The following is a 13,623-nucleotide window of genomic DNA, read 5'->3' as shown; positions in this document are numbered from 1 at the left end:
AGCACCAATTATTAGTACACCTACGACATGTTGCCACTCATGGATCCAGTGGGTTAATTCAGGAGACTGGGCGATGTTAAAGGACTCAGAGGAGGAAATCTTTCCCAGTTGACGCCCTTCCTTCAGCAGCATCGCATGAAGCAGGACTTCATCAGTAGCGAGCTCGGCAACATGGTTGACTTCGAGCTCCCTTTTGTACCTCCTCGCCACCGCTCTTTGTGCCCGAGTAAAGGCCAAACCCTCTCGGAGCGTGGCATTAAGATCTTGAATCTTATGCCAAGTGGACATCACCTTCGACAAGACCAACTCCTCAATGGTCCTCTTCAGATCCTCCAGATGAGGAGGTAGGGTATTGGGCGCTGGAACGTAGATGCCACTGCAGACCGTAGATTCGCTCGAACTTGCCATGCCGAAGGTATTATCTCTTACCTCCCATTGCCTTCATGTATTTATAGGCACGTAGCATTTATTATCGAGGTAGGCGAAGGGACTGTTACGAATATCAAGGTACTAAAGTATTAATCGGCAGAAGAGGAAAGGACACACGTGGTTATCGAGGCGTTAGACTTATTTCTTTCCCGAAATACGAAGCGTCTCCAGGAAGGAGTTAAGGCTTACACCTGTTATCGCAATAATCGGGATATCCGGGTAAGCGTGGTAATATTTGTATTGAGTCCGGGAGGTTTAAGGCCCCGGCATTTTCTCTTGAGTCCGGGAGGTTTAAGGCCCCGGCATTTTCTCTTGAGTCCGGGAGGTTTAAGGCCTCGACATTTTATCTTAAGACCGGGAGATTCGAGGTCCCAGCATATTGTTGTAAACCCGAGAAATGCGGAGCTCGGGCGCCCTTTTTGTTTTATTAGTACGAAATTCTCACGTCTCCATTCGTTACTTATTAGTAGTTAATCTTGTCAGTCGAGTTAGACAGTCCGTGGGATATGCATCAGATAAAATGGTAAAAGACAGTAAACTCGGATGATAATTTTATTTAACGAAATTACTTCGAATTACATCGAAATATGCCTCCTCTACGAAGGCTTTCCACAGGAACATCCAACGTCTCACTTCTCGTGTATCCCTTCCTTCATAGCCCTTGGCGTCAGTGATATCGTTGAGAGTGTTCCTCTCTTTTCGAAGCATCAGTTCGTACATGCGGTCCTCTTCAAAAGGATCCCCCAACTCGGAAATATTTAGATACTCCCGATACTTCTCCAATTTCGCTAGAAGCCGAGGAGTATTAGCCTCACCGCAGTAGTAGAGAAGCTGTAACTCCTGCAGTGCCTCCCAGAAGGCGAGAATTTTGTGAAAGACCTCCTCCTCTATTTCCGTCTTATGCCTCTCTGAGGATGCATTCATGAACTCTTCCGCCAGATCAGGGACGCTGGGATTGCTAGCACCTGCCATTGTATCTTCATAACAACACTTTGCTGGTATGATGACGGATCGGTAAGGCCCTATTTATAATAAGAACAAATTAATAGTGACCGTTGATCTTCAAGATGCCTGAACGGTTGAGATAAGTTGTGGAAATTGTGCCGGGAGGTGAAAAGACGTGCACAGCTGTCGAGGTGTCAGACTTATCCATCTCTCAAGATGTGAAGCGTTTTCTAGTAGGAATTAATTGTGGGTGCATCTCATTATAACGAATGCAATATCCAGGGAGGTTGGATAACAATTCATTCGGGTCCAGGAGACAAATCATCCAGGCGTGACACCTCTTCTACGGGATGTTTAAAGGCCCCGATGCTATTATACACCGCGAATTATTTCACACCAATCGGGACAGCGAGTGAGACTCTAGCCCGACTATTTTAGGGATAGGTGGTGATACCTCTATAAGGGCCCGGGTCATGGAGGACCCGGGAAGTTTCATGGAGTAGCCCATATAGAAAACGGGAGGGCGATTGTTACCCACGCGACTGGGCGCTTCATGCATGACCGGGTATTTACTTACCTCCCGGGCAACAAGGGACCGGGCTTTCATGCTAAAGCCGAGGGCTCAATACTCGAGTAACTTACTTAGAGGATCTTATAGATTGTAGGGAAGAAAACGACTGGGCGGGAAGTCAACGTCTTTCGCCTGAACGTATCCCCGAAAATATGGAGAAGAAAGGGACTGGACATGCAGTCAACGTCCCTTATTCTTGGAGTACCCACGAAGCTATCGGGTAGAAAGGGACCCGACAGGCCGTCAACGTACAAGGGTACAAATAGTAGGTGAGCACGCGCATCAAAGTAACCCTAGCTCCTCTTCAAATAGCAGGTATCGTTGACATCTTACAGGTCTGAAATTTCTTCACTCTCAAGCATCCATACATATTGCTTTAAGTTCCCTCTCGACAACCCTGCTGACTTAAGCATCGGAGTGGTCACGCCGGACACCCTTCCGGCGCCCATTCACGAGTTCCTTTCATTGTTTGCAGGTCATGATCGAAGCCATCTACCTTGCTCATTTTCCTAAACAACACTATAAATTCTTGATTTGACACGGTGGAGCACCCTACCCTGCTCATCCATTTTACCCGGATCACATCATATATATATATATATATATATATATATATATATATATATATATATATATATATATATATATATATATATATATATATATATATATATATTCACTCACAATTACCCTTTGTTTTCTGGCTATTTGTGTCATCGATCATATGAATAGTATATGTAAAGTGAAACACATCAACACTAACCTTATTTATTAAAATTTAATTTCACAATATATTATTATTATTATTGAAATTAAAATAGAGAAATTTGTAATTAAAGGAGATAAAAGAGGGATATTTTTATTTTTGACAATTTTCAATAAAGTTGATGGGAACATACACCTCTGTTTTTGAGACAAAAGTCCAAGTTATCTATCAATTAACAACACATTAGCCAATTTCTCACTATCCCCCTTTCATATTTAATCATTATTCAGCAATACATTTTTTTTAATAATTATTAAACAATACTTAAGAAGTCACGCACACAATACATCACACTCCATACACACACATACTTATTAACTTGGTCAGAATCATTGTAAAACCGGAGAACTGTTGTACGGAGTATAAGACATTGATTGATTACTCATTTTTATAATTTTGTTTTGTCAAATGATTGACTCAGATTGTACAGATGATTAATATTATATACAATTATCGTATAAAAAGTATTGATTCATCATTTTTATATAATATATCATTCATCATCTTATCCACAAACTAAATCTAAACGACCACAATATTTTTAGCAAAAATTAAAACTGGTTCATGTTAGTTTAGTAAATGATAAATATAGAATACCAAATTCTCAACTTTATTTCATATAAAATAAAACTATTTTAATAAATATAATTTAAGTCACATTTTAAAAACAAAATTCATGCTCGACCCGACCATATATACTGTAAATCTATTTATGGTTAATTAGAAAAACAAACGCACACACATTCTTATCACCAAGAATTCCTATATTAAGTACTTAATAATTTGTAGGCATCGAATTTTCTTACTCAAAATATAATTTTCTCATTGTATTTTTTAACGTTATACGAAACAAAAACATAATAATTTAAAAACAGATAATTATATTTTGTATTAAAATTAAAGTATATACTATATATAATGTATTTATTCAAAAAAGAAAGAAGAAGGAAAGTAAAATTCAATGGAATACACATCCGGTAGCAGAATCCCGATTATTGATGAAATCACAACGTTAAATTTGCCAAATTTTTTGCAAAACCCATTAATGAAAAGCAGGTTAGTTATGATATACAGGGATTTTTTCTTTCACTAATTTAGTACGTACATACGTTCGTATTTCTTACGACCGTATATACACAGTTTGAGCCAGTCTTCTGTCTTCACATGCTGTAATACGGACGCTTGACTAAACAAAAACCCAAAGATGCGAATGACCCATCAATGATAAAGAGGGATTAGAAGTTTTGGAGACTGCGGTGTGAGGAAAAGGTGAGAGAAAGACAATGGGGGTGAAAGTGAAAATCTAGCAGCTGGAGCTGGGGGCGGCTTTCGCAACAACAGCTGCTGATCAAGATTCCATTTTTCTTACTTCCGATTTGTAAGTTTTAATCTTGGGTTGCGGTGTTATTTTTTCATTTGTCATGAAGAGTTTGAAAATTCAAAATTTTTGGAGTTTTCTGAAAGGCTCATTTTCCGAAGATTTAATTTTTGAAGTTCCCATTTGCTTGAATTTCTTGATATCTGGTTTTATGGTTTTGTTGAACTTTTTGTTGATGTGGGTTTGTGTAAGTATTGATTGTTCTTCGTCATAATAAGTTCATTTGTGTAGTTGTTGGCCTGGTTGTCAGGAAAGATTCTTCATTTTTCTTCAATTTCTGAAGAGTCTCAGTGCGATGAAAAGTTACTTTCTTCTTTGTTAAATTGAGTTTGAAAAGTCAATTTTGAATAGCTTTATTCAATGTGCTCTTATTTCAATAAATTTGAAAGTTATTGAGATGTTTTATCTGTATAAAGGTCAATATTGGTTTATAAACTCGTTTTTTATTTTTTGAACTTATCACGGGGTATTTTTTTTTGTATATCTTCATGGTCAGTTTGTTTTGAGGAACAAATTAGTTGACTGAGTTTCTTTTCCTCCTTTTGGCCCTTTATGGAGACTCAACAAACTTTTCCTTTCACAATTTATGGTTGGATTGAGTCACAGGTCTGTTTTATTGATTAATCACCTTAATCTGTGGGTTAATTTGTGTTTCTGTAAGTTCATTTAAAGTATCCTGTTTATTTCTTTTAATTGAGGGACTCATCCTCAATATCTAGTTTTAAAATTATTTTGGATGATTCAATTGAGAGTGTAAAATGTGTTTCTGTAGTAAAATATTTGGGAGATCTAAGTTGTGGATTTTAATGCATTGCATAATCGTACTACAAGTTTCTTTCACCGTGATTATTTTCTTGGATGGAGACCTAATTAAAGTTAACTTGCTGTGTTCTTTGCTTCAGGTTACCTTTTGTTATTCGCTAAAAGTTCATGGAGCGGTCTTCGACTTCTTCCAGCTTCTAACACCGCTTCTGATTTAGCAGGTAGCATCAAATTCATATCGTTGATGCACCAATCATAATATGAATTATTCAAATCTTGGTATTTCTTGGATGGAGACCTCATTAAAGTTAACTTGCTGTGTTCTTTGCTTCAGGTTACCTTTTGTTATTCGCTAAAAGTTCATGGAGCGGTCTTCGACTTCTTCCAGCTTCTAACACCGCTTCTGATTTAGCAGGTAGCATCAAATTCATATCGTTGATGCACCAATCATAATATGAATTATTCAAATCTTGGTATTTCTTGGAGGAATTTGTTTCATCTGCCATATCATGTTTCAGTAATCAAGATATGAAAGTTCGTTTCTTGACATGCCAAAGATGGTTCATGTTGCTTTGACCAGGTTTTGACGAACACCAAGGAGAGTTGTATTTCTATCTGTTTCTGGAGTTATGGCAACCCTATCACATTCCGAGTCGAGGCGCTTGTATTCTTGGTGGTGGGACAGCCACATTAGCCCAAAAAACTCAAAATTTCTCCAAGAAAATCTCACAGGTGATACGGCTTTCTCTTTGCGGTCTATATCGTTTGTTGCGTGTTTTCTTGATTGCTCGCAAGCGCACGACGTCAAGTTATAGTAAAATGTATTTTCTTGAGTACAAGTGTCGATCCCTCAAGGAGTGTGTATAAAAACGTATATCAGTGCTTGTAATTAAAATAGTCTCGACTTTATCTAGAAAAATAAATAGAAAGGTTGGTTTGCTTGGAACTAATGAATCGCAAAATTATTAACTAATCACCGAATTTGGGAAAATATCAAGGAGAGAAAATATCTAAAGAAATGATTTCACTAAGTTTCCACGATAATTATTTTCACTTAAATTTATATTCATGAATTCCAATTATTTAATAGCCAAGAACACTTACTTGTTTTATTCCCCCTCTCCCAAGTGACGAATAAACTGTATCAATCAAACTTCGATTCTAATATTCCTAATTAAAATCTAAGTTTCATGGATAAATGCAAACAATGTTCTTACCTAAGCCTCGCTAAAGTTATACGCCTTCCGAACGTTATAAAAATTCAACGATGCTTTTCTAATGATCTATAATGCTAGTCTCTTTCCCGAGTTGTAGAATTAATAGACAACACACAATTTATGGCCAGTAAATTGCAGTAGAATAAACACAAAAAAACACAATTAAACGAGAAAGAATTCAATCATATAAAAACCGAATCAATTTATCGCATGCACAACGCTACATCATCCTCTAGAATAGAAAATTAGTTCATGACGAAATCTAAATAAAAACAACGCATGGTCAAAGTTTTAGACATCGAAATACGAGAAAATATAAAAACGAAAGAACAGATAACATATCCGAAGTGTCGTCTCTGTCCCCAGATTTGTCTTTCTTCGTATTTGTGGTCGATCTTCGCACTCCGGATCTTCGTCTCGTGTTCGCTCCTGTTCTCCTGTGTGTTTTCCTCTCCAAAATGGTGTTCCATCTTCTGAACCCTCGATTTCCTTTTTATCTCCCCCGTCTGGGCCGTGAGTCGAAGCCCATTTAATCTTGTTTAGCCGCCATTGGCGCCGCGGCGCTGAGTAAGTGGCGCCCGTCAATTGTGAATGTGAGCGCCGCGGTGCTGTCTGGGCAGCGCCTAGGCGCTTATTCTTCGGCAATGATGCGCCTAAGCGCTTCTTGAGAAGCGTCTAGGCGCTCGTCTTTCGCACAAATGAGCGCTGCGGCTCTCGTCTATCGCATTTTCATGCTCAAACACATCTCTGATTGCTCTAAACCATCACTAGTTGTTTTTCCCCTGCACAACACAAAAATAACAAAAACCAAGCGTAATTCTGTTTGAAACCAGCATAGATCAAAAAGATTAACATATAAATTAAGTGCAATTCTTGCACTTATCATCGTTCTATCTTTAACAATGTTTCATGATTACAGAAATTTTTGAGCTGATATTTTAACATGTTGCATTCTCTGATCTGATGCACTTGGAAAACTATTTTCATTATGGGGTGAATTTTGAAGTAATAGAAACACGACACAGCCCTACACTACACCAGGAGTTACTTGATTCTACCGTGAAGTCCTGCATCTAAAATACAGTGCTCAAAAGGTTAAAATTTATTATACTTTATTTAAAATACAAGGTAAAATATCTTGGTGATAAATATTATAGGAAATCTTTCTTGGAACTAAATCATCATTGCTAAAATGTGTCATGATCTTAGTAGTATCCAATATGATTCAAGAACAAATTATTTGATAGCTAACCTAAGGTAGCTCTGCCTTCTATGAATCTTAATGTCATTCTAAATTTATATTGCTTCTGAAGCTATGCTGAGTTTCTGCTGTTTTAACTATAAACATCTTGTATTCTTGTTAATTGCCTAACAACAATGGAAAAATCTTTAAAATTGCATGATGGCCGAAGCTCATCCCTTAATTTTGTTTGTCGGACAACTAAATGGAAAATGATACATTGTCTACAGACATGGATGGCAAAGTTAAATCAATGATCAAGCTCATCGAAGAAGATGCAGATTCATTTGCACGAAGGGCTGAAATGTACTACAAGAGAAGGCCTGAGTTGATGAAATTGGTCGAGGAGTTCTACCGGGCTTATCGTGCATTGGCTGAACGATATAATCATGCGACAGGAGAACTTCACCAGGCTCATTGCACCATAGCAGAGGCCTTATCTGAAGAACTACCTTTTGAACTGGCTGAAGATTCACCTTCTAAAATTTCTATTCAAGATGAGGAACCTCGTACGCCAGAAAATAAACTCCATGTTCGTGAAGGATCAATTCGAAAATGGCCAAAAGGGAAAAAAAGGAGAGAAGAGAACTTTCGAGATGAAGTGCTCAAATTGTCAAATGAAAAGCATATTTTTAAAGACGAGGTTTTTAATGAGACAGGAAGAGCAGAAAAAGCCGAGAGTGAAGTTCAAGACTTGAAAAAAAATCTTGCTAGTGTGCAAGTTGAAAAGGACGAGATCCTCTTACAGTATCAGCAGTGCCTACAAAAGCTATCTGATATAGAGGGAGAACTTAATAATGCACAAAATGATGTAGAGAGGCTGGATGAAAAATCGAGCAAATCTGAAATCGAGGTTCAAACGTTGAAAGAAGCCCTTCTTCATTTAGAGGGTGAAAAAGTTTCTGCTTTGGTGAATCATGCAGAGTATTTGCGGAAGATATTGAATCTGGAGGCCATGGTTTCTCTACTCGAAGAAGATAAGAAGGGACTTGACGAGAGATCAATCAAAGCACAAAGTGAAGCTCAATCTTTGAAAGATGAAATATTGAGACTAAATATTGAAAATACAGCTGCAATAGATCAGTACAATCAGTGTCTTGTAAAAATATTAGAGTTAGAGAAGGTAATATCTGCCATGGAAGATGAGGCCAAACTGCTAAAAATACATGCAAAAAGATCCGAAGCTGAAGTCGTGGAACTTCAAAAGGCTCTTGCGCAGCTGAACAAGGAGAAAGAAGCTTCGACTCTTGAGTACAAGTGCTGCTTGGAGACAATAAACCAGCTTGAGAAAGATTTATCTATGGCTGAAGTGAATCTTACGTGCCTCGAAAATGAAGTCCTGAATGGAAATGCTAAATTTCGAAATGCTGAAGAGAAACGCGTACTTTTGGAGGTATCAAATCAATCACTTAGAGTCGAGGCAGAGAATCTGGTTAAGAAGATTGCCATGAAAGATCAAGAACTTTCAAAGAAGGAGGAGCAGTTGGAGAAGCTTGAGAATCGGTTGCAAGAAGAGAACATCCATTGCCAACAAGTTGAAGCCATGCTCAAGAATCTGCAAAATTTGAATTCTCAATCAAAAGATGATAATAGAGCTCTGCAACTGGAGTTAAAAAATGTTCTTCAAATGCTGAAGGAATTGGAAATATTTAAGAATGGCGTAGAAGTGGAGATTCAGCAGGTTAGGGATGACAATCATAGTTTGAGTCAATCAAATTTGTTGTCAACTGTCAAAATGGAGAATATGGAAAATGAAATTATCAGTCTGAGAGAGTTGAAGCATAAGCTTGAAAAGGAAGTTTCTCTACAAATGGGCTCTAGCAAATCCCTTCAGCAGGAGATATTATCATTGAAAGAGGAAATTAAAGAATTGAATTGTAGCCACGAGGCTTTAATTGAGCAAGTAAAAACAGCAGGTCTGAACCCAGCATGTGTTGGAGCTTCATTGAAGAACTTGGAGGATGAAAACATAAGGCTGAAACATATTTGTGATGAAGATATCAACGAGAAAGAAACTTTGTTGAAGAAGTTGGAAAACATGGAAGAACTTTTAAAGAAAAAATCTTTCGATGAAAGCTCCGTGTCGGTCTTGAATGGAGAAAAGACCACATTTATTATGGAGAAAGCTTCTCTTCTCTCTCAGTTACAGGCTGTGACAGAGACTATGCATAGGCTACTGGAGAAAAATGCCGTTCTTGAGAATTCTCTATCTTCTGCAAAAGTTGAACTCGAAGGCTTGAGGGAGAAATCAAAGGGCTTGGAAGAGGTCCGTGAACTGCTCAAAAGCGACAGATCTTATCTTCTAACCGAAAGGAGTACCTTGTTACTTAAGTTGGAAAATGTTGAGAGGAAATTAGGAAGACTGGAGAACGGATTTATCAGGTTGGAAGAAGAATACGCGGACTTAGAGAAAGAGAAGAAAGCTGTAAACTCTCAGGTGGATGAGCTCAAAGTGTCTTTGGGTGTGGAGAAGCAAGAGCGAGTAAGCACCCAGATTCAAAGTGAGACTTCGTTTGTTGGACTACAAAGCCAGATTCATCTCCTGAAAGAAGAAAACGAATGGAAGAAGAATGAATATGCAGGGGAATTTGAAAGAACTCTAAAATCGCAGTTTGAGATGTCCATTTTGCATAAATTTATTAAAGACATGGAAGAAAAAAATTATTCGCTCATTATTGAGTGTCAAAAACATGTCGAGGCTTCCAAATTGGCAGAGAAAGTGATGTCAGAGCTGGAGAGTGAAAGCCTTGAGCAGCAGGTGGAAACTGAGTTCCTGTTGGATGAAATCGAAAGATTAAGGTTGGATATATATGGAGTTTTTAGGGCCCTCGAAACTCGTATGGATTGTGTTATCGATGGAAAGATTGAAAATGAGCAAACTTTCATGCATCACATCCTGGGAAATATCGAAGATATGAAACATTCAATCTCAAAATATGAGGATGATAAGCAGCAGCTCTTGGTAGAGAACTCGGTCCTCGTTACTGTACTCGAGCAGTTGGAATCCAAAGGCATGGAAATTGAGTCACAGAAGATATATTTTGAGAACGAGTTGAAATTCGTGCGTCAGAATCATACCATGCATAAATCTGAAAAAGGCGAAATTCTCGACATGAACAAACAATTGAAATTGGATTTGAGTCAGGGCCATGAGCACGCTGCTAAACTTGAGGCTGAATTGGTGAGTCTTGGTGTCAAGCAGGCTGATTTGCAAAAATCTTACCGCACATTACAAGAAACATATGCTCAAGTGATGGAGGAAAACGTGTCTTTGCGGAAGAAAATTTCTGATTTAATGGAGGAAAAATGGCACACGGATCAGCAAAATGATGCTGCTGTTCTGGATTTCTTGGCCACTGTTGATAAATCTGCAATGCTACGGAGCTTTGGGGCAGAGAAAATGATGGAATTAAAGTCAATTCTTGAAGAACTGAATAGACAGCATGAAGCCAACTGTACCATTGAAAAGGAAATGAGTATATTGAAAGGACAGCTGGAGTTGCAAAAGGCGGTAAATTTGGAACTCATCGGTGCTGTTCGGAAATCAGAAATGGAGATTCAAGGGATCAGAGAATACAATGTTCAGATGAAGAGGGATATGACAAATGGTAAAGAAAATTTGATACAAACGGAAGCTGAGCTCTTGGATACCGAAGCGAAGCTTGAAGTTGCTGAAAATTTGAATGTGACCCTGTCCAAAATGGTGGAAAAATTGAAATCTGACGTCCAAGGATCACTGCAGACAAGACAAGATAAAGAAAAGAGCATAATCCAACTGTCTGAGAATAATATCGTTCAAAAGAAGGAAATTGATAGCCTTAATTCAGTTGAAACAAACTCAGAGCCTGAAATCCAGGACATAAATGATGAGTTTGAACTCTGGGAGACTGAAGAGTCGGCATTTTATTTTGACCTTCAAATCTGTTCTGTTCCTGAAGTTATGTCTCAAAATAAAGTCCAGGAACTTACTGGGGTGTGTCAAAGTTTAGAGAGTGAAAATGCGGCAAAAACCTTTGAGAATGAACAGATGAAAGGGAAGATTTCTTTGATGGAGAGTGAAATTGGAGGGTTAAAATCCGAATTAAACGCATATGGTCCGGCCATTGCTTCTCTAAGAGATGATATAACATTTCTTGAACACAATGCACTTCTTCATTCAAAGCTTAAAGCCACACTAACTGAAGAGCCAGAGGTGATTTCCTTCTTCATTTAAGTTTCTGCAACTTATAATTCTATTTGTCTTATAAGTTTGTAAATATCTTTTAAACCCTTTTTATTATGTTTAGTTTCTGCATCTTTTGCAGTTTCTGGAAGTTGCTGCTCATTCCAGAAGAAATATCTTGAAGAAAACTCATGTTGACTCCCTACTTGGCTTGAAGAACTTGCAGGGAAGAATAAAAACAGTTAGAAAGATGCTGGAGGAGAGGAAAAATCCTATTTTTCAGGGAAGACCAATCTCTGATACCAAACAAGAAGTTCCTGTGAAAGAGATTGAGGACTTAAAACGCCTTCGTTTCTTTGGTCGAGATAAACGCAAGTTGCAGAAGATAAAAAATAAAGCCTCTAAAGTTTGGAATGGAATGCTAATGAAAGATATTCCTGTCGACCAAGTTCCTCGTGATTCTGGGGCAGATGATCAGGTCATTGAGCTTTCCGAAACTTCTGAAAATGGGAAGAAAGATAAAAAAATTGGAGGGTCGCTTAAAGTGTCTCATAATATGGCGGCAAAGGATATAGTTTTCAATCATTCTGAAAATGGAAAGCATAAAACTGATACACCCTTTACTGACTCGGATGTGGAGAAAGAGTTGGGAGTAGATAAGTTGAAGGTCTCAGCAAGAAACAGGGCATTCTTTCCAGAAATGAACGACAGAACAATCCACGATAGATTGGCCTCGAATGCCTATAAACTCGAGATTCTTCAGACAACTGTGCAGAACTTGAGAACCAAATTGGCGATGAATCAACACAGCAGAAAGGCCAAGAATGTCGATTTTGAAACGATTCAAGAACAGTTACTTGAAGCCGAGGAAACTGTTCTACACTTGATGGAGTCGAACTTGCTAATGGCAGAAAATATCGAAGAAATCCCTTGTCAATATGAAGTTTCATCACCAAACGGATCCAAGATAATGCAGAGAACAAAGATTACAGAACAGGCCCGAAAAGAGTCCGAGAAGATTGACCGGTTGCAGCTAGAGCTTCAGAAAATTCAATATATTTTGCTGAAAAGCGAGGATGAGAAGAAAAACAAGGGGAGAAGCAAGATCTTCAAGAGCAAAACTGTGATTCTGCTGGACTTTATGTACAATGGAAGGAAGAAGCGTGGGAAGCGTAAGAAGAGTCCTCTCAGTGGATGTTTAAAGCCCTCAAGTAGCATTAATGGGAGAAGCTTGTAATTTAGATTTATTAATACTGTAATTTGTGGTTCAGGACCTTGTGTTTAATTTTTAGTTGGATAAAACTGATTTCTTTGGTGTTGTAAGAATTAGATTTTATGTAATTCAAATAAGCATTTAATCATTTTTTGTCTGATCATTATTGTATAATCTAGCGATTTGGCTTCTTTTCTCATCTGTATTTTTTTAGCTTTTAGAAATTCAAAAAGCATAAGAAATCCAATATTTATATATAACTAAATAAATGCACGTGTGTTGAACCCGCACGGATTATTTCATGCTAGCATAAGGATAGTACCCTAATGCTAGATCCAAAGGCCTAAAATTGATTTGGATATGTGGGGTCCATAAATTTATGTAGACCCCACATGTCCAAATCAAAATTAAACCCTTAGATGTGGTGTGAGGGTACTACCCTTATGCTAGCATCTCATCAACCGTGTTGCACATTGAGAAACATAGATAATTGATAATTTTATTTAAATATGTTTAAATTATTTTTGAAATAAGAATAACTTTTAATAGATAAATAATTAATTATTTGGTTACAAATGAAATCATCATATTTTCTTGTCTTTGATTTGAAAACATCTTGAAATCTTTTTGTGCCCGTCGGTTTTTATCTTCTTATCTCTTTTTTTTGTACTTGGCAATTGGTTCTTCATCTCGAATCTTTATTTCATCTTCGTCTTGATGGATCTTCATGTTTTTGTTGATATTTATTTCATTTGATTTTTCTACATTTGGTGGTACACTGCTTTGTTTAGTTGGCTTGATAATTTTCCAAGATTTCCGTTTCCTGATATTGACATTTGTTGTTGGATAATTGTCATATATCTCAATAGCTTCTGCCACAATTTTTAACTTCATCACGTTTTTCCACTGAATTATTCAACTTGAACAAGAATGTGTTGAG

General features: G+C 37.6%; 1 protein-coding gene across 2 annotated transcripts; it reads left to right on the top strand.

Moving 5' to 3' along the window:
- The first annotated feature begins 3,865 nt into the window (after positions 1-3,865).
- Positions 3,866-12,846, top strand: LOC140830676 (protein NETWORKED 1A-like). Of its 2 annotated transcripts, XM_073194103.1 has the most exons (6): positions 3,866-4,089; positions 4,992-5,072; positions 5,186-5,266; positions 5,432-5,583; positions 7,539-11,500; positions 11,613-12,846. In XM_073194103.1, exons 4-6 carry the CDS (start codon positions 5,481-5,483, stop codon positions 12,705-12,707), a joined length of 5,160 nt encoding a protein of 1,719 aa, XP_073050204.1. In that variant the 5' UTR covers positions 3,866-4,089; positions 4,992-5,072; positions 5,186-5,266; positions 5,432-5,480; the 3' UTR covers positions 12,708-12,846. The 2 variants fall into 2 exon arrangements, with proteins under 2 accessions (XP_073050204.1, XP_073050205.1); XM_073194104.1 differs by lacking the exon at positions 4,992-5,072 and having other exon boundaries at positions 3,873-4,089.
- The last annotated feature ends 777 nt before the right edge of the window (positions 12,847-13,623 follow it).

This window comes from Primulina eburnea, chromosome 4 (assembly GCF_022965805.1).
Source record: "Primulina eburnea isolate SZY01 chromosome 4, ASM2296580v1, whole genome shotgun sequence".
NCBI classification, from domain to species: Eukaryota; Viridiplantae; Streptophyta; class Magnoliopsida; order Lamiales; family Gesneriaceae; genus Primulina; species Primulina eburnea.
This window is presented reverse-complemented; position numbering and strand designations above follow the sequence as displayed.